Consider the following 21,452-nt stretch of genomic DNA (forward strand, 5'->3'; position numbering starts at 1 on the left):
CAAACAATACAGCGCTCCCCCAGCACTCTGTTTTAGTGTCAGTTTGGGCCGTGCAAGTTCAAAATCCTGTCATGAGCCTCGAGCCCATAATCCCTCTGATTTAAGAGGCAAAAGTGCCACCAAATGAGCAGACTATCCATATTATTCTGCTTAATTGTCTTTCTTCCGCTGTACTGCATTACCACTGATGTGTGATGCATTCACCATTCACTGGCTAAATTTAAATTAGATTCATTTTCAAATTGCCCCTCTGACCAACATTATGACCCTTGTGACTCATTATTTTTAAAATGAATGTAAGTTTGTTTCACTTGTGAAAAAGTCCTTTATAAATCATTCCTGATTCTCTTCCCCAATCACTTGAGAGTTGAAGCCCGCCTCCTCCCCCAAAGAATAAATTTGATCATCCCAGTTCTCTGCTGCTGTGCACATTATGCAGTAATGGCCAGTTTGGAAGATCTGACAAACTATTCATCAAAAGAAACAACAGCAGGCAAGGAAATGATCTAACATACTTCAATAACTATAAGAATGTGCCTTATAAGATTTGTGATTTATTCTAACGCGGGTACATTTTTATGGACACGTTTGGATAAATACTTTCAATTGTTTACAAATAAGAAGGGTAAAAATAACTTTAATTACTTGAGATGACAAGGTTAGAATCCAGGAAAATGTTGTTAAGAGTTACATCCCCTCCTAAGGCCCCCCGCCTTGCACACAAATAAACTAGGTGCTCTTATATAGCACCTTTCATACCTTGAAGAGCATTCCAGAGACAAAGTGGAAACCTGAGCAAGGGGGAAAATAAGGGGGTTTGGAACATTGGAATAGGCCATTCAGCCACTCCAGCATGTTAGTCTATTCTATTAGATTATGGGTTAGGAGGGTACAGACCAAAGGAAGAGCTGGATTTTTAGGCAGGTCTGAAAACAGGAAGGGGGAATAGAGGCAGATAGTTCCAGGAAGTAGGATCCCAGTGGCTGGAAGCTTGGTCACCAATACTAGATGCGGGCAGTTAGAGTGCACAGTTGAATTTGAAGGAATTTGAAGGTTAGAATGAAGATCTTGAAGTCAATTCAGTGGAGGGACAGGGAGCCAGTGGAACCTGATGAGCATGGAGAGGACGGGCAAACAGAGCTAACAACAACAAATTGCATTTATATAGCGCCTTTCACATCAGGAGGATGTCCCAAGGTGCTGAGCCAAGTAGATATGAGCTGAGAGGTTTCTTGATGAGCTTGAGCATGGAGTGTCAAGCTACAGAGTCCAGTGAAAATACAGTTAAAAAACAATTCTGGAGGTGACAAAGGCATGAATGGGGGTTTCTTTTGTTTTGGGAGTAAGGAAGGGATGGAGGTGGAGAAAAGCAGTCTTGGTCAAAAGATTGGATATAGGGCTTAAAAGGTAGCTGAGGTTCAAACAAAATACAACATTGCACACTGTTTCCTGAAGTTGGGAGTAAGAAATCGGAGAATTGGAGCCAGAGGCAAAGAGGTGAGCCAGTGGGAACGACTAGGTTTGCTGGTGTGAATCACCAAAACTGTATGGTTTTAGTTTTGCTGATGCACACCTGAAGAAAGTTGAGGCTTATCCAGGTCTTAACAGGTAGTTGTTCAAGACAGCAGTGGAGATAATAATGGAGACCGAGAGAGTGAGAGTTAGTTGTCACGAATGGGTAGCCTTCGATAAGACAGGCCCACAGTAGAACCACGAGGAACATCGCAAGTGAATATGCACCATGGGAGGCCCAGTTAATTGAGGAGACAAAATTAAATTGGTGGTCGGGTTGTTGGAGCGAAATTAGGAGAGTGCCATGAAGATGGAGCAGGAAGAAATGATAATGATGGAAGAGGGAGTGGTCAATGGTGTTTGAAGGTAATGGAGAGGTCAAGGATAAAATTCTCCATTCACTTCATGGCTGTTTGTGTGACAATGTTGTGCGTAAACTGGCTGCCACATTCACCCTACACCGGTGATGGCCAACCTGCAGCCCGCGGGCCGGAAGTGGCCTTTGGGGCAGTCAAGAAGCATGCACCCATACTCCCCCACCCAACATTGGCATGAGTCTAGGTAAGTCCATGTTGGATCGCTAGTGTGGTTTCAGTTATTTCTTGATTTTTGGCATAAATCCATTTTGCGGATATTTTATTATTATTGCAAGGACAAAGCAGAAACACAGGGAGACCTGGTTGCAGACGATATGGTTGCAGACTAAGTTTGCCATTCATATCTTTGAATGAGGATGTCTTGTTGCTGTGAGTTAGATGGAAACCGAAGTGAAGAGTGTCAAACAGAATGAGTGGAGGAAGAAGTAGCATAGAATTTTTTATAGAAATTGTAAGAAAGAGCTGAACATATTAAGACAAACTGTATACACTATTTTTATAGCTACAATTATCCATCTAGAGTAGAAATAGTCAGAAGCAGTGTGTGTTAAAGGGGACATTAATGCAAGAAGCAAATTAAGTCAAGTAGGATATTTGTCAAACACCACTATCATGATTTTTCAAATAGAATAATGAGCCAACCCATAACGGTGTTTACAACCCACACATAAAATGCACTGAACGCTCCCAGCCCCTTTGTAGCTGGATTAGGTTTGTTAACCTCACAAGGAGAAAGGTCGCATTAAAGGTAATTTTCATTAGTCAGTTCTAATCTCTAGGAGTCTAGTCAACTAATGGCACCTTGCATGACTTGACCCTGCAAATACAGCATGGTATGGAAATAATTATTCATTCTCTGTGCTGCAACTGAGAGGCTAATTAGTCGTTTCTTTACCAACAAGCTTTGATACGATGGAACACAACAGAAATAAATTTGTGCCAATGACAACGGCAGGAAAATAGTCTGCTTTTACATGGATTTCGGAACATGGGTCAGCAAGAATATTCACCTCTAAAACTAATTATATTTTGATTGCCTTTGCCTGCACATATAAAACTTATTGCAGAAACAATCAACACCTACTATTTCAGATCAAGATGATTAATAAGTTCTAATATCTAATTTTTCTAATTTGGGTTTATTGGTTTTGTATTTTGTATTGTAATACATGGAAATCATTATTGATAATTTAACTGCTGCTCACAGTTACACATTTGAGTGATAATTCTCACGTAAACGTAAATGAGTTCTTAAGTTTAAGCCTTTTTTTAAAAAACAATTCTCTTCTATTATATTTTAATGCTGGCACCTATCTGTAGCTGACACAAATAAGATAAGAATAAGATCCATATCTACCATTGTCTGTCAAGTTGTTTCACCTGTACATTCTGCGGTGGAGTGCATCCTATCCAGTAACCTTTTTTTCATGTATGCTAAACAAGTATAAAATGCACCCAGATAACAAACCTTGTTAGCTGGATCTGACTCACGGCCTGGTTTCATCCCGCCACTCCCACACCTCCCTCCATTTCATCTGACCCACCCGCTCCCTCCATAACCCATAAATGTTATCTTTCTGGAAGGCACACTCAAAAATATTGCTTATGCAGCCCGCAGACATTTAGGGCCTCAAATAGGGCATCTGGCCCTCGGCAGCCAAAAGATTGGACCACCGTAAATGACTGTTCCTGTTTTTTTTCCTGTATGGAATAATTGCATGTAATAGAACAATTCGGGGTCCAATTTTTCACTTTTATGGGAGATATTAGTTTCCAGTTATAAATTTTCAACAAATATTGCTCTATGTTGCATTCTGCTCTTGCAGAAACCACAGCCAGTTAATTTAATTTAAGATTCTCGTTAATCTGAATCTCTAAATCTCTTTGCTCTTCTATCTCTATCTCTTCTATCTTCTATCTCTTAGATTATATCCATATCCCTTTAAGATTGTACTAATGTCAATTTAAAAAAAATTGCCGCATTTTTCCCCCAAAACAGTCCAAAACTCTTTACAGTATATTCTGTAAAGTCCTTTGAGATGTCTTAACAATTATAATAATAATTTGTGCATTTAATAACAGTGACACAGGAGGATACCTGTAGTTTTGTGGTTAGAGCACTCCCTTCACAAGCAAGAGGACCTGGGTTTGATTCCCGGCAGGGTGAAGCGTTGGGCAAGTTTTGTTACTCCACACGTCTCTGTTTAACTAGCAATAAGTACGAACCCAGTTGTTAGTCAATTGGCGGATCACTTTTCAGGGGGGAATAATTCCTTCAAAATAAATTAAAATAATTTGGTCACTCAATCCATGGCTGTGTGTGGGACACTGCTGTGTGCAATTGGCTGCCACATTTCACCCACAAAATATACAGTCAAATTAATTTACAGTATATTCTGTGAAGCGCTTTGAGACATCTCGAAGACATGATATAGTGCTATATCAAATGCAAGGATTATTATTATGTAGCGCCTTATCACATCTTCAAGACGTATCAAAGCGCTTCACAAAATCTACTGTAAAGTGAATTGACTGTATTTTGTGGGTGGAACATGGCAGCCAATTGTGCACAGCAGTGTCCCACAAACAGTCATGGATTAAGTGACCAAATTATTATCTTTTTTTTTAAGGGATTATTACCCCCAGAAAAGCGATCTGCCAATCGATGAACAACCGGGTTCCTACTTACTGCTATGTATACAGAGATGTGTGGAATAAGGAAACTTGCTTAACCTTTTGCCCTGCCTGGGAATCGAACCCAGGTCCTCTTGCTTACGAGGTGAATGCCCTAACCACTGAAGTACATTACGACTTGACAACGTAATGAGGCGCGATATCAAATAAAAAATTAAAGAATTATTATTATTAAACTTGATGGGTTTCCCCTGCCTCCTCACCCATGGCTTAACAAAACTGTTCATTAAACATCCGAGTGTTTTGCAGTTACGGAATTAGAAGCGAGTCCTTGCTTTGTAAAATTAACACTGCAAGATAAATGCATAAAATTTTAAAAATGTTGTTTTATTTAAAAATAGAAAAAACATTTTGCCACAATTGTATAAATAGTGCAGTGTAGCAAGGTGTATTAGTGCATTAATGCTTTTTTGTTAATTACAGTCAGTCAGTATTAACATTATGATAATCCTTGCACATTATATTCTGCCCATAACAAACCAGCTCGAAGCACTTCTCAGATGACTGCTATCAAGTGTAATGATTTCATATTTGTAGGAAAATATGGCAGCTAATTAGACAGATCAACTTCTACTTCAGTGTGCATTTGTATACCACCCCTCACACAGGGTAGCGCTTCCAAGCACTTGTGTCAGAGTATGAGGCCGGGGGAGGGGGTGGGGGTGGACTGCAGGCACTGTCGAAGAGGAAAGTCTTCAAGTGCGATCTGAAGATGGGAAGGAAGGGGCAAGCGGAGGGTCAGAGCAAGGTCCCACAAACAGTCATGAAGTGAATGACCAGGACATTTATCAGGAAGAATTTTGGTTAGGACAGAGAACATCCTTCTCTTTTAGAATAGTGGACCTGCAATAGCAACCTCAAAAGGCAGACTTTGCTTTAATTATCAGTCAAATGGGACCTCTGACAATGCAGAACTTCCCTCTACTGCACTGGATCATCAACCTTGGCTCTGAACTCAAATCCCGTCCTAGGCTTAAACCCCAAAGCATCTGTCCTTGATGCCAGTGTGCTACCAACTGAGTCAGTCTGACACTGCATACTCATGGATTACTACTTTGATTAATTTGCTGACTTTGTGGACACCTGTCACCTACACTACATATGTGAAGTTGTCAGAAATAGTGTATATATAGCTAAAGGTCCCTGCCCCTGAGATGTCTTGAAGCTAATTACTAATTCACCAGCTACCCTTAAAGTTAATTAGATAGGAGGAATGACAGACGAGACTGGAAAAATTAACCAGGTGCTAAGAGATTTCAAATGATACAGAATGTGAGAGTTTGGGGGCCACATTCAACCATTACAGAGTAACACATAGCAAAGTGGATTCTCATTAAAACCTGAGAAGTTTAAAGGTAAAGAGAGAATCATCTGTAACAAATTCCCGGTGGTGGATGGAGGAAAAGAAGGACAGAAATAATGTGAAGGCTGAAATGCTTAATGGTCTATCTTCAAATTTAAGATTGTACAATATTGAAAAAAAATTCCTAAATTCAGCCTTTTTTTTCCATAGTTCTTATGCCACAACTTGCATTGCTATAGAGCCCTTTGTGTAGGATAATGTCTTGGAGCATTTCACAGAGAAAGGATTGGACAATGAGCAAGGGAGAGTGTGGAGAGGAAGGTGGTACATGCAAATTCTTCAAATGAATTTAAGAATTCCCCAAATTTCTATTTGGAAAAAACTGTTACACTTTCTCTAGCACAAACAACGAAGATGTGCAACAACAACAACAAAATTACATTTTAGAGCGCCTTTCACGTCAGGAGGATGTCCCAAAGCGCTGAAAAGTCAGATGTTGGGGGCCCAGCATAGGGGAAGGGTGGTGTAGGGGCAAGGGAAGGCAGAGAGGTGGGAGGGAGACCAAAGGCACGGTCAAAGAGAAAGGTCTTGACACCGGCTTTGAAGGATGTGAGGGAGGAAGCGAAGGGACCGTGGGATATCGATATCGTCATCCAGAGTGTGGTCGCAGAGAGGCTGAAAGCCCGGCCACTGATGGTAGGGCGGGTCGGGCGGGAAACATGGAGCAGGCTGGAGCCTGATGAGCGAAGGGAGCGGGCAGGTTGGTAGGGAGTCAGCAGGTCAGGGAGGTAAGAGAGGGCAAGGCCACGGATGGCTTAAAGGTAAGAACGAGGGTCTTGAACTCGATCCTCCGGGGGATGGGGAGCCAGTGGAGTCGGGTGAGGGTGGGAGTGATGGGGTCGCGGAGCCTGGTGCGTGAGAGTACACAAGCTGCAGAGTTTTGGATGATCTGCAGCTTGTGAAGGGAAGAATTGGGAAGGCCGATGAGGAAGGAGTTCCCGTAATCAAGCCTCGAGGTGATAAATGCATTGGTGAGGGTTTCGGCAGCCTGAGGGGTGAGGCAGTGGCGGAGTTTGGCAATGTTGCAGAGGTGGTGGTAGGTAGTGCCGGTCATGGCGCGGATGTGGGGGAGAAAGGACAGTTCAGGGTCTAACAAGATACCCAGGTTCCTGACTGGCTTAGTGAGGTTGAGTGTGCAGCCGTGGAGGCTGATGCTGCCAGTGCCTGAGGTGCGGAGGTGCTGACACGAGCCAATCAGGAGGGCCTCGGTCTTGCTGACGTTGAGTTGGAGAAAGTTGGCCCTCGTCCAGGACTTGATGTCGGACAGGCAGTCAGCCAGGACCTCAGTAGTCCTGGAGTTCAGGGTGGAGGCAGAGAGGTAGAGTTGGGTACCATCTGCATACATGTGGAAATTTACCCCATGTCTGCGGATGACATCACCATCTTTTAATTAGATAATACAGCATTGATAGAATAATGTCCTGAATTTGCCCATTCACCTATGATAATTTTTATTAAGTTATCAATGGACAGACCTTGCTGCACAGAACTACCAGTGAGATAAAAAAAGATGGAAATCATTGAGGCTTTTTCTAAAACTCAAGAGATATCGATCAGAGGATACATAGCTTAAGAGCCTCAGTGGTGTGAAAAGGGACTGATAAAAAATTTAGGATTAACAGCAGCCACAAACAGAGCATATTGCAACTTTACTGCTGCAGGTATCAATAAAAGTAAAATTAAATGAGCATTGAAATTATTCGACCCTGTGGAGAAAATACTAGACATACTAAAAATGCCAATTAAATAAACCTTTTGTACATCCTCAATAGGTTCATTGGAAGCAAAAGCACAAGGTGAAAGGGGACAAGTCTGTGGTTAGCATGAAAAAGCTGCTAGTTGTCGACAGATGTTTTAATGGGAGAAGGGGAAAGAAGACAGACACTCTCAGAAATGAGAAGTAATAACCCATTGAAACATGCACCTTTGCGATTGAGATGGGCTGACAAAGAAGTTAGATTGGAATATAAATGGAGACACGATTATTTCTCTAAAATTAATCTAAAGTAGATGATTTATGCTGAAGTGGGGATAGACCATGAGAAGCTACCCAAATGGGGCTCCCCAAAAAGTACCAGCTGAGTGTGGAAGGCAAGAGAATCACGCCACTTCTGAGAAACCTGGAACACAAAATTAGCTGATGTGAAATACTATGAAATGGGGATTAATGAGTTAAGGGGACCAGCCCCTGGGTAGGGTGCACGTGTCTTCATAAAACTGAAACAAAATATAAGCTATCACAATAATAATCCTTGCATTTGACCTTTCATGTCAGAGGGATCGATACCAAAGAGTGTAAGCTACCACCTTTTGGCAACATCAGTATTTAATATTAAACAGAGAGGAGTAGAAAACAATGGGGGGATGAGAATTAAAGAGTTATGTTTTATACGTCCTGAGGGATGCAGAGATGGAAAGCATGACAATGCATTGTCAAGGGAAAATAGGAGCAGGTGTAAAATCAGCTGGTAATGCTGTAAAGATAAGTTTTGTAATTGATGTAGCAACAACATTCACAGTCAGATGGAAACATTTGGAACGAAGAGAGACACTCTGAACATATTAAAAACGGTGGTGAATGGGATGCAGAGGAGGTATGGGGCAGGATAGAATAGATACAGTATCTAGAAAAATATAAAACAGGATAAAATGGATTCATATTGAAATCTACATACACTGCTGTTTGATACCAGATACACATACATTTGTTTAAACAGGATCTCTGCGGGAACATATGATTTACAATGAAAGTAGTGTTATAATACAACAACACCCCCACCCTTTTTTTAAGAAAAGCACATGGAATATACATGGTATGGATAAAACCATGTCGTTACAGGATGAAATTAAAGGTAAATAATGCAATTTGTGTCATTGTATATATTATGATATTGTTAGTCACCTGAATTTATACTTTCTTTCATATTCCCTGGTTTACGAGTCAGGCATTCAGCAGTCTAAACACCCAGACCACATGAAGAACTGTTTTGTTAGTAATTTGTGGTTTGACAACATTTTACACACATCAGAGGCAAAAAGATCTCATGCAGGATTGTAAATTGAGTTTACACCAAGAATATATGTGTATAATAATGACAAACCGTGGTCCAGATCTTCGTAATTACCAGGTTGTGAATGAGTTGTAGTCAGCCTCACACATTAAGTCCTGACAACACTGAAGTGTCAGGATACCCTATCTACCCTTCAAAACAAGTCATCTGAAACCTCTCTGTCATTGCTATACAACCATTTAAATAGGATTTTCTTCCTCATAGGCGTCTGTCGATGAGTGTTATAAACACGTGCAATTACCCCGGTCGTACAGTTTGTCAGTCAGTTTGGTGAGTCAGTAATCATCAAGTGGATCAAACACATCCTGGTCTTCCAACTCTCCATCTCTCTGCCAACTAATCTGATTTGCTCTTAGGGTTTAAACTTCATACTATGATTTCTAGATTTAGAAACCCACTTCAAAATGTTATTTTCATATGCTATTAGATGGAAATCTAAAAAATTCAGATTGGTTACATTTTTCCTTCCTTGTAAGCCATGCGTGCCAACAAACAAAAATGGACCTATGATTTGGGAGATCGAAACCTCTGATTTCACCATGTTCATGTGCTGCTTAGTTGTTGTAATTATGGACCATGTTTGCCAATTACCCAGTTGCAGTTTTGCCCTTCGTGTGAACACCCAGCTTCCATAGAACACTCCATCTTAGCGAGGGATTTGCAAAATCTCACCCAGCTCAGGAAATGAAGAAGTCCAATAAAAAAGGCAGGTCCTGAGACTCCGATCTCCAAAATAAAAGATTGGCTACTTAGCCTCTGAATTACCAAACAAATTGACTAATTGCTCAAAGAAATGACTGTGGGAATTTCACATTAATTAATTGATCACAATGCAGACTTACCTGGAAATCCTGATCGTCAATTCCAAACCTCTCTCTAAGATTTCGGAAGACCATAGGGCAGTACTCCTTAAACTTAAAGTGACTGGGCATGTTCTCCCTGGTAAACAGACATGATAAATCTTAGATACTGCTCTGTATAAATATTATTAGGTTCAAGCTAACTAATCATTTTAGTTCAAAATTACTGGAATATTAAATTGCATGTAGTAGAAAACTTTTGTTCAATGCATATTTACGCAGTTATTAGGAGGTACAGTGGATTAAGCAGTGGATTAAAGCATGTTACCCGCTCACTCTTAAAATCATCATGGAATCGAACAGACAGAAGGGATAAATGACATCAGAGGTTGAAGATTAAGGCTGTATCTATCTTAAAAGTGTTTGGTGCACGGATCTCCACCCCTGACCTTACTGCAGACAAGCTTCCTTGCTTATATGTAATTTTAATGAAGAAACTCCTTAGTCATGATTCAACTCCTGACCATTTCCACAACATTTAAGACTTGGACTTAACAAGACATGAAAGACTTAGTATTTCATTTACCTTCATTTTCCTTCCTGCTTATGAGAAGTGAATGCTGGGATGAGGCTAAATAGTGAATTATGTTTTGTCATTTAGTCTGGAATACATGCTATTAACCCTGCAAGCCAAAATTTCTTTCTTGCTCACTTGAATATATATTTTGCTCTTTATTCCACCTATGGGATCTACCCTATAATAAATCAAATAATCATCATTAATGCAAGAGACTGGACAATGAGCATGATATTTAACAAGATTGTTTTGGTCAGCAGGGTATCTGACATATAAAAACCAATCACCATGCTTAGGTCTCCAAACTAAACTAATGAGAGTTTTACATACTGTTTGTATGGTTTTCATTTATTTGATAATGGAATGTTCACCATATATCCTGATTACCCTCTTCCAAAGAATTTAGGAGCAGGTTGGCTAGAAGTAAAGATTAGCGACCCAAAGTATGCACCAGCATAATGGTGGAGTTTAACCAGTTAAAACACACACACGCAGCCTACCATTGCACAGCAGAAGTGAACTTCTCACTGTTTTTGTCCATCTAGGATCATCCTACCAGTTAGGGCTTCAGCTGTGATTATCAGGAGCTGAGTGAAAATAACCTCAGTCATCAATGACTGATCTGTTCCTCCTGGATCAACCAATGAGGAGGCTGACTAGTTCGCTATTGACTGGAGATTGAATCTGGGACCGTCTCAGTCCAAATGCGTCATTGGATAATTTTCCTGAACCACAAAAATGCCGAGGATTTTCTAAGCACAGCAATCAAAATAGGCAGACCAATTGTATAGAGAATACAAATTTCATTGGATGAGTATCAGATTACCAATCTCCCATAGGGAACAGAATTGTAATACGTTTTTTGCTGAGGTCTGCCATTTTAAGAGCTCCCACTGTATAGCTGAATTTCAGTTTGCAAAAATAGTTTGATTGTTAAATCAACTGGAACAGATTATTTGCATTGTTTGGGGGAAAAAACCTCCATTAGAGTCAGAAAATACAAGTTTATTGAGGCTACTAAATCCCAAAAGGCCATTTGTATTTTTTGACACCTAGATGCACAAGCCTAACTTTATTATCTGAAGGTGTAATTGTGTCTTCAGTTTATGAAAATATTGGGGAGGAATGAAACAAAGATCAATCTGCCTTGGATGTGTTTTCATAGGATGCTGTAGCATTTTTCTTTGGCTTGTATTTAATTCAGCATCTTTTCCGCAATTTTCACAATAATAATAATCCTTGCATTTGATATAGCACCTTTTCACATCTTCAAGATGTCTCAAAGCGCTTCACAGCATATACTGTAAAGTGTAGTGACTGTGTATTTTGTAGGCGAAATCTGGCAGCCAATTGCACACAACAGTGTACAATTTACAAATATATAGCAATTTTCACGTCCCAAAGCACATGCACAGGGGCACCCAAACTGGAGGTGGGATAGGTCTAAAGATCATAACTGTGATAAAGTAATAGTTCGATTCCATGCTGCTTGTCATAATAGAGCAAACAAATTCTTGCTGTAATGGCACACATTTTAAACAGGATAGTACTTGCCTTCAATCTTGTATGTTATTTATTTTAGAGCACAAATCGACTATTTTTGCTTCAGAATCCTATAGTAGATAAAATATTTCAACACATCCACCAATTATAATAACATTCCTTGCATTTGGTATAGCGTCTTTCACATCGGGAGGACGTCCCACAGCGCTTCACAGGATTTACTGTGAAGCGGAGTGACTGTATATGTGGGCGATTGAGGCAGCCAATTTGTGCACACCAAAGTCCCGCAAACAATTTTATATGGGGGATTTATTGGCTAGGCCAATGGGAGAAACTCACTTCTCTTTTCATACTGTGCCATGGGATCTTTAACGGCCACCTGGACAGGCAGAAGGGACCTTGGTGTAATGTCTTATCCAAAGGATGGCACCTCCAGTAATACAACACTTCCCCATTGCTGCGTTGGAGTGTCAGCTAAGACTATGTGAGTTCAAGTTCTGACCTGGGCTTGAATCTACAACCTTCTGACCCATAAGTAAGAGCTAAGCTGACACCACAATTTTTTTTTAAGTGGCAGGGGCAAATGATTTATAAAATACAGTAAACACCTGGGCCTGAAACCTAATTTTTTTTCTACAGGCACTTACGTATGTTGACTTTGAATCATTACATTGTTGCTAAATTATATATAGTGGCAACCACTCTTGTCAGAAACGAACTGTTGAAAATAACACAAATGGTGAAAATGGGACTTTATACATAAATGTCATGTTTTCAAGGGCTTGTTTAAGCCACTTGCGTTTCCTGTTCAAAGTGATCATATGGTGGCTATTTGATACAGGTTGGACTCAAGCCTCGAAACTTGCATTGATCAATTAGGTTCTGCAGACAGCGACAACACATCACATTGCTGCATCTGTGCACCAAACTTTTTAAGTTTAAATCAAGCCCCTAACAGTATTTCTTGCTTATTACACTATCTGTAAAAGACTAAAGACTAAACCATTTGAAATTGGTTTAAAGGCTTATATATTCCGTGCTGTATTCTTTCACCAAACATCAGTCGAAATATTCTTATTACGCCAGCATTTACTGTCTTGTATTTGGTGAAATTTGCTCTACAGGAAATATAAATCTTAGATCTTTCTATCGTAGCCAACATAGCAGGCATGTAGCTGCTGTAGCTAAGCTTCCGCTGTAGAATCAAAATAGAAAAAAATATTCAAAAGATTTAAGCACACTTTTGATAGCAATCAGCAGAACAGAAAACCACCAGAGTACAACTTCCAACCTAGAGAATGACATTTTCTGCATAAACGCAATTGCTAAGATCAAGAAAAATAACACAAGTTCTCATCTATAATCCTAACTTCACTGGGTCATAAAATGTGAGATATGAATTTTGTTACTTGCACGGCATAATTTGTGTTTTTTTTAAAAAAAAACATCTGTGGTCAACAGAAAGGCTGAATTCAACCAAGTGTGAACGTGTTACAATTTCTGCAAACTGCAGCAAATTGCACACAATCTCTCAAAAGCACTATCCTCCTGGTACATGGAGGAGGGGATGAGAGTAATCACGTTCCTTGTAGCTGATGTGGCTCAGTTGGCAACAAAATGTCCAATTCCTGAGCCGAGCAGGTCCGCATTACTCGAGGAAATGCTGATGAAAAGGCGCCAGGTCTGGCTCTTCAGTGGATGATGAGTCACCGGGAGCAGGTCATGCTAACCCCGCAAGTCAATGTCCTAACCCATAAGCTGGGCCAACAGAAAAGTGTGGACGCACTTTTTCTGTGGAAACCGCTACAAACGGCCTCATCCGTGACAAACAAACCCTCCGCTACAAACCTGTACACACAGTGTGCTAGCCCCCGCTACACTCCTGTACACACAGTGTGCTAGCCCCCGCTACACTCCTGTACACACAGTGTGCTAGCCCCCGCTACACTCCTGTACACAGTGTGCTAGCCCCCACTACACTCCTGTACACACAGTGTGCTAGCCCCCACTACACTCCTGTACACACAGTGTGCTAGCCCCCGCTACACTCCTGTACACAGTGTGCTAGCCCCCACTACACTCCTGTACACACAGTGTGCTAGCCCCCACTACACTCCTGTACACACAGTGTGCTAGCCCCCACTACACTCCTGTACACACAGTGTGCTAGCCCCCACTACACTCCTGTACACAGTGTGCTAGCCCCCACTACACTCCTGTACACAGTGTGCTAGCCCCCGCTACACTCCTGTACACACAGTGTGCTAGCCCCCACTACACTCCTGTACACACAGTGTGCTAGCCCCCACTACACTCCTGTACACACAGTGTGCTAGCCCCCACTACACTCCTGTACAGTGTGCTAGCCCCCACTACACTCCTGTACACAGTGTGCTAGCCCCCGCTATACTCCTGTACACACAGTGTGCTAGCCCCCACTACACTCCTGTACACACAGTGTGCTAGCCCCCGCTATACTCCTGTACACAGTGTGCTAGCCCCCACTATACTCCTGTACACACAGTGTGCTAGCCCCCGCTATACTCCTGTACACACAGTGTGCTAGCCCCCACTACACTCCTGTACACACAGTGTGCTAGCCCCCACTACACTCCTGTACACACAGTGTGCTAGCCCCCACTACACTCCTGTACACACAGTGTGCTAGCCCCCACTACACTCCTGTACACAGTGTGCTAGCCCCCACTACACTCCTGTACACAGTGTGCTAGCCCCCGCTACACTCCTGTACACACAGTGTGCTAGCCCCCACTACACTCCTGTACACACAGTGTGCTAGCCCCCACTACACTCCTGTACAGTGTGTGCTAGCCCCCGCTATACTCCTGTACACACAGTGTGCTAGCCCCCACTACACTCCTGTACACACAGTGTGCTAGCCCCCACTACACTCCTGTACAGTGTGCTAGCCCCCACTACACTCCTGTACACTGTGTGCTAGCCCCCACTACACTCCTGTACACAGTGTGCTAGCCCCCACTACACTCCTGTACACACAGTGTGCTAGCCCCCGCTATACTCCTGTATACAGTGTGCTAGCCCCCGCTATACTCCTGTACACAGTGTGCTAGCCCCCACTATACTCCTGTACACACAGTGTGCTAGCCCCCACTACACTCCTGTACACACAGTGTGCTAGCCCCCACTACACTCCTGTACACACAGTGTGCTAGCCCCCACTACACTCCTGTACACACAGTGTGCTAGCCCCCACTACACTCCTGTACACAGTGTGCTAGCCCCCACTACACTCCTGTACACAGTGTGCTAGCCCCCGCTACACTCCTGTACACTGTGTGCTAGCCCCCACTACACTCCTGTACACACAGTGTGCTAGCCCCCACTACACTCCTGTACACTGTGTGCTAGCCCCCGCTATACTCCTGTACACACAGTGTGCTAGCCCCCACTACACTCCTGTACACACAGTGTGCTAGCCCCCGCTATACTCCTGTACACACAGTGTGCTAGCCCCCACTACACTCCTGTACAGTGTGCTAGCCCCCGCTACACTCCTGTACACACAGTGTGCAAGCCCCCGCTACACTCCTGTACACACAGTGTGCTAGCCCCCACTACACTCCTGTACACACAGTGTGCTAGCCCCCGCTATACTCCTGTACAGTGTGCTAGCCCCCACTACACCCCTGTACACACAGTGTGCTAGCCCCCACTACACTCCTGTACACACAGTGTGCTAGCCCCCACTACACTCCTGTACACAGTGTGCTAGCCCCCACTACACTCCTGTACACACAGTGTGCTAGCCCCCACTACACTCCTGTACACTGTGTGCTAGCCCCCACTACACTCCTGTACACAGTGTGCTAGCCCATGCTACACTCCTGTACACACAGTGTGCTAGCCCCCACTACACTCATGTTCACTGTGTGCTAGCCCCCGCTATACTCCTGTACACACAGTGTGCTAGCCCCCGCTATACTCCTGTATACAGTGTGCTAGCCCCCGCTACACTCCTGTACACACAGTGTGCTAGCCCCCGCTACACTCCTGTATACAGTGTGCTAGCCCCCGCTACACTCCTGTACACACAGTGTGCTAGCCCCCGCTATACTCCTGTATACAGTGTGCTAGCCCCCGCTACACTCCTGTACACACAGTGTGCTAGCCCCCGCTATATTCCTGTACACACAGTGTGCTAGCCCCCGCTATACTGCTGTACACATAGTGTGCTAGCCCCCGCTACACACCTGTACACAGTGTGCTAGCCCCCGCTACAAACTTGTTCACACAGATAAAGAAATAATGAAGACTGAAGGGTTGGTGGTTATAACTATTATTCGTCACAAAATAGGTCCAAAATATGGATCTTTTGAGGTTATCAGTATATCTTCATTCAGATGAGTTACAGACAAAACAAGGATTGGCAGATGGATTTTATAAAATCTGTAGCTGTGCTTTTACCATCCACTAGAGGATAGTATGACATTTAGCGACACTATAGCTCAAACAGAATACAGTACAACAAAATTGCTGCAGGGAGGACAACGTCTTGAGTTCTTTGAAGTGCAGATGAAGATAAAGCTGATTGAGGCAGAAGTAGTTTTTGTACACGTTAGCAACCTGCCATTTTCTTGAGAAAGCACATCATTGGCTTCATCAGGGTTTTTTTTGTGTGTGTGGCTCCTGCAACGAATAGAAAACAGCCGTGCAGAAACCAAAGCACGATGCGTTGCCAGAGATGTCAGATACCATTCTGCGTGTATACCAATCAAAGCACTGCCACGGGAGATAAAAAGCTTCTTAGAATATTGCTGAATTCTTTGAAGAACCACAGAAAGATTGATTTGGGAACTAGGTAGGTGTCTGGAACTAGAAAAGCCAGTTTTATCTAAAAAAAAGACATCTAATTTAGAAATCCAGCTTCTCTTAATTTCACATAATGTAGCCAAAAATGTAACTACAATGTCCAGTCCTAATCGATGCATATTGATTATTATATATACATATTATTTATATACCAGGCACTTTAGTATATTAATATATTAGCCATTATGGTTTGTCAACCATTTGGCAGATTTATGCAGCAAGTAAAGCTTCAAGGCCCCCATCACGCAGCCTGTGGAGGAAATTGTTTCACTGTTTTTCAAACTGCACACAAAGACAGCTGTGTTTAAAAAAAACACTAGTATGTAAATATGTAACTGCTCAAAATGAATTAAACATACTGGATATATGACCAGCTATAGACACGTTTTAATCCTACAAAGCCAGAGGAACCAAATTGGAATTACTGTATTCAGCAAAGTCCTATACAGTGACATCAAGAATTTGTGTCTTTCAAGAATTTATTCCAATCGCTTGCAAAACTTCAACCAAATTTAGAAAGGCAACAGAATGTGCACTGTTTGTAAGACTGTCCAGAAACTGGAGACTGCTGCCTGGTCAGTGACAGATGCCTATGTTAAACAGGCAACATTGACCATTTTGTTCCTCCAAAGAGAAATACATGACAGCACTGGAAAGTCATGCATACTAAAGAGGACAATGGAAACACTAGTCATGCAAACATGCCCAAGAAAGCAGAACTCTTCCATTGCTTTCAACAGGATGCTGAACAAATTTCTACTTGCTGAAAAACCTCTTTTCGTTTTTAAGCCATGTAAGCAAATTAAAACCACCAGGAAACACGATAGATGATGTAGCTCAAAATGTTGGGATTTGCACAACTGACCAACAACATATTACAATCATGGAACAAATCTGCCACATACTGTATAAGATGATTTGCTGGAAAACAAGCACAAGAAGGAAGACAGCTGCTTATCCTCAGACAAATGGCGATGACTGCACTGCACCTATTGTACTTTAATGCTTAAGCTGAAATGTTTTAGCAAAGTAAGAAGAAGCAATATTGTCACTTTAGTGATCATCAAAATTAAATGGATGGCCTTCTGGTTGTGCACAATAATGTCTTGAAACCTGCTAAGAACCGTAGCAGTTTTGGGCAATAAAAACTAAGGCCTCCAAATAACAACCCTGATTGTGAGAGTTCAATGACTGTAATGTGTGCTGAACTCTCCTGTATATAAATTAATAGACAATGGATTTATTCCTGACCTTTACAATGAACTATATTCAACATCAGCTACAGTAAAATGCTGTGAAGCCACATACTAATAGCCATATCTATTAGAAGTGAAGCAATGTCAGCAAAAAAATTACTTTCGTTCATGGTTACTAGGTTCACATTTTGTTCCCAAGCTGCATGAGGAAGCGAGATCTGATTCAGGCAAGTACATGAATAAAGACTCTCTCTCTCTCACATGCACATACAACTAAAAAGTCATAAAAAGTGAGAGAGAACAAGGAAGGAGAAATGCACCAATTCAATATCTTCTCTGTGTTCATATCCAGAATTGCGTTGGTTACGATTAATCCCCAAGGATAGCGGGCTCTCTACCATATACCCGATTTAAAAAACACACAAAAAGGATTACCAGTGATAGATAATGAATGAAAAGAATACTTTGAATCATTCCACCACTATTATCTACTCTGATATAGTCTATTCTGGGAATACAGTACTTGGCAAATCTACAGCACACAAACTATTTAATGTTATAGCTCTCAATCAGTTTTGTGCTGTACAAATGTACAGCACACAAACTATTTAATGTTATAGCTCTCAATTAGTTTTTTTTAATATTTAAAAGAAAACTTGTTCCCGGACGGTTTAGCAGCCCACCCGAGAGCTTCAAACTAATCACAGTGGAGCAATCCCAGTTTGATTGGCACTGCCATAGCTGTACTGCGGAGTACACGGGGGCTCCTGTTGAAAGCATCAGCTCCAGGTGATGCCTGGAGCCACGCTCCAATTTAGTCACCCTGTCTTGGCTCGTATTTAGGGATTCATTGCCAAATCAGCTTTTCCCATTCCTTTTCCACATTTAGTCTGTGGGCAAAATAAAGCACAAGTGTTGAAGGATGCTGACAGGTAGACATTAGAACTTTCAGCACCTCATTTGTCCAGTAATAAACAGTGTGAAGAGATGTGCATATTATTTTTTCAGTGAAGCTTGAGGAAGTATTTAAGAATGATCTACAAAACTTAATTTAATTGAACATAATGATGGAAAAAAAAGTTTATAGTGAGAATCTCATCAAGAAATGTATCAAGGGAGTATTTATTCACTCCCATTCCATACTCAGACTCAGTCAGCACTACCCCAGAAATCTCCTTTAAGCAACCTCCGCCTCACTTGTTCAAGTCTGAGATTTTCCTCCTAGTTTTCATTCCAGAGATCATTTGGGCAAGTCATGGCTTATACCTTTACTGATACTTGAATAACGGTGTCCAGATCAATTGGTCATTCATCTCATGGACCTTTTGTGGGACTTTATTGAGCAAAATATTAGATCACAGGAGTGGTCCTTTCCTGACAGTGAATAGCTAAAACTATCTATACATCCAAAGAATAACTGATGCATAAACTTCTATCATAAATCCAGTGCACAGCTGCACTTTATGTAGGGTTTTAATAATCTGCAAACTGGGCAAGTGTAACGTTCAGATGTGCAACATTTGAAAAATACACAAAATACAGTCACTTTACAGTGAATCGCTTTTAGATGTCTCAACAGTGTGATAAGACGATATATCAAATGCAAGGACTATTATTATTATTCATTCTATTTAGCATTTTCTAACCAAAGAGGTGCAGTCAACGGACAAAATGGATTAGTTTAGAAGAGACAAGTTTCCTGGAGAGCTGGTGCCTGGAACAGATTTTTACAAAATGTCTACCCGATCCCTTCTACAATAACAGGACCCATAGAAATAGATGGACATTTGGGTCAATTTACAATAGTCTTCAGCGGAGGACTCAGGGGACGAGGAGGAGGCCAGATCCGGAGGATACAAGCAAGTAAGAAATGTTTTCCAGCACAATATAATTGCAGGATTTAAGCCCAGATGGACATAAGGAGCTTGAACTATGGATATCAATATTGGAAGACAGATTCTTATCGACATGCAACAACTGGGTTGAGTTTGAGGCAATAAAAATGATCTATAGAGTTTGGAGTACAAAACAGAGGTTAGAGATTGGTGTTCAGTGAAATTTTACAGGAATATTTTGGATCGAAATTTATAGCTGAGTCCTAATCTGGGAATGATATAATATCAAGATGGTGAGAGGTCAAGGTCTTGGAAGACAAAAATACCCCTGTAGAGTAACATTGTCCTATAAGCAGGTATTAGCTGAAATGTGAAAACTCAGTGAAATGCTTTGCAGGGCCAGATGGAAGAAGTCATATTTTGTAGGCGCAAACACAGACCTAAGTTATTGCAGAATTTTAGACAGATACATGTAAGTTCTATGACAAAATATAAGCTTTTTATTCAGCTGATGCAAGTAAATCAGAAAAGTATTTATATGAAATGATACCAACTATGATACAACAACAACAAATTGGATTTATATAGTGCCCTCCATGCCGGACGGCGTCTCAGAGCGCTTCACAGTAATGGATCCCAGGGCCAAGCCAGGGGGAGGGGGAGGAAGGTGACCAAAGGCGTTGTCGAAGAGAAAGGACTTCAGCAGAGACCTGAAAATAGGAAGAGAGGGGACGAGGCGAAGGGAGTGAGGAAGGGAATTCCAAAGCCCCTCAGCATAGTGGCTGAAAGCACGGCCGCCGAGGGTGGAGCGGAGGACTCGGGGGACGAGGAGGAGGCCAGACCCGGAGGATACAAGCACTTGCAAATGAAACAAAATATTTTATTCTGAATAAATTGGTAGAATTTTCATGCATGAGACCGAATGTCAATTATAACAGATGTCCCAACGTAAAAAAATCAATGTAAGAACTGAATAGCCAGATTAACGTACATGAAGATTGCTTAAGGCAGAACGGTGATCTTTGATGTACTATTTCACTGAATGACAGGTTGACATCAATGATTTTCCCTTCGGGGATTTCAGACCTCAGCAGTCTATCAGGGACACCAGCAAGGAAAGTTGAAGCCCTCTCCTGGCTCTCCCTCTTTGTAAAGGCAAAAGAATGAAGGATGATTCAAGGCATACCATTATTGTAGTTAGAATCACAATGAAGGATATGGATCTCAACGTACAGCATTTTAGTCAACGGTTACCCGCACATCTTAATTACTTTACAGAACATTGTTAAATGAGAAAGACAGAGAAAGAAACATAAGGTATGAAACTTACTTATTGAAAAGATGGTTGTCCATCTTTATTTTGCTATAGGCTTTGAAGTCATCCGGCATCAACATTACTGGAATCTGCACGTGACTCAACTCATTGATCTGCAAGAAACAAAAAACAATAAAGTTTTTCCGAAAATCTATACAGTTGCATTTTAACTTAAACCTTCACACGAGAATCAGCACTTTCATTCCTAACTCCATATCGACCTCTCTGCTCCCTCCGCTCAGCAGGCTCTGGCCTGCTCCATGTTCTCCGCACCACCGGCCCCATCATTGGCGATCGGGCCTTCAGCCTTTCTGCCTCCACCCACTGGAACTCCATCCCATAGTCCCTGCTCCTGCAT

The 21,452-nt window shown here is 41.8% G+C and overlaps 1 protein-coding gene across 1 annotated transcript in view; it reads right to left on the reverse strand.

The window, feature by feature from the left end:
• The window catches only part of pip4k2aa (phosphatidylinositol-5-phosphate 4-kinase, type II, alpha a), a 58,359-nt gene extending 37,134 nt beyond the window's left edge, over positions 1-21,225 (reverse strand). Inside the window, exons 1-2 of the mRNA XM_007889794.2 lie at positions 21,110-21,225; positions 9,860-9,956 (exon numbers count right to left, since the gene is read on the reverse strand). Coding sequence (XP_007887985.2) covers positions 9,860-9,956; positions 21,110-21,174 — 162 coding nt within the window. The 5' untranslated portion in view covers positions 21,175-21,225. The remainder of the gene's footprint in view (positions 1-9,859; positions 9,957-21,109) is intronic.
• Positions 21,226-21,452: the final 227 nt, after the last annotated feature.

Source organism: Callorhinchus milii, unplaced genomic scaffold, assembly GCF_018977255.1.
Source record: "Callorhinchus milii isolate IMCB2004 unplaced genomic scaffold, IMCB_Cmil_1.0 Scaffold2, whole genome shotgun sequence".
Lineage (NCBI taxonomy): Eukaryota > Metazoa > Chordata > Chondrichthyes > Chimaeriformes > Callorhinchidae > Callorhinchus > Callorhinchus milii.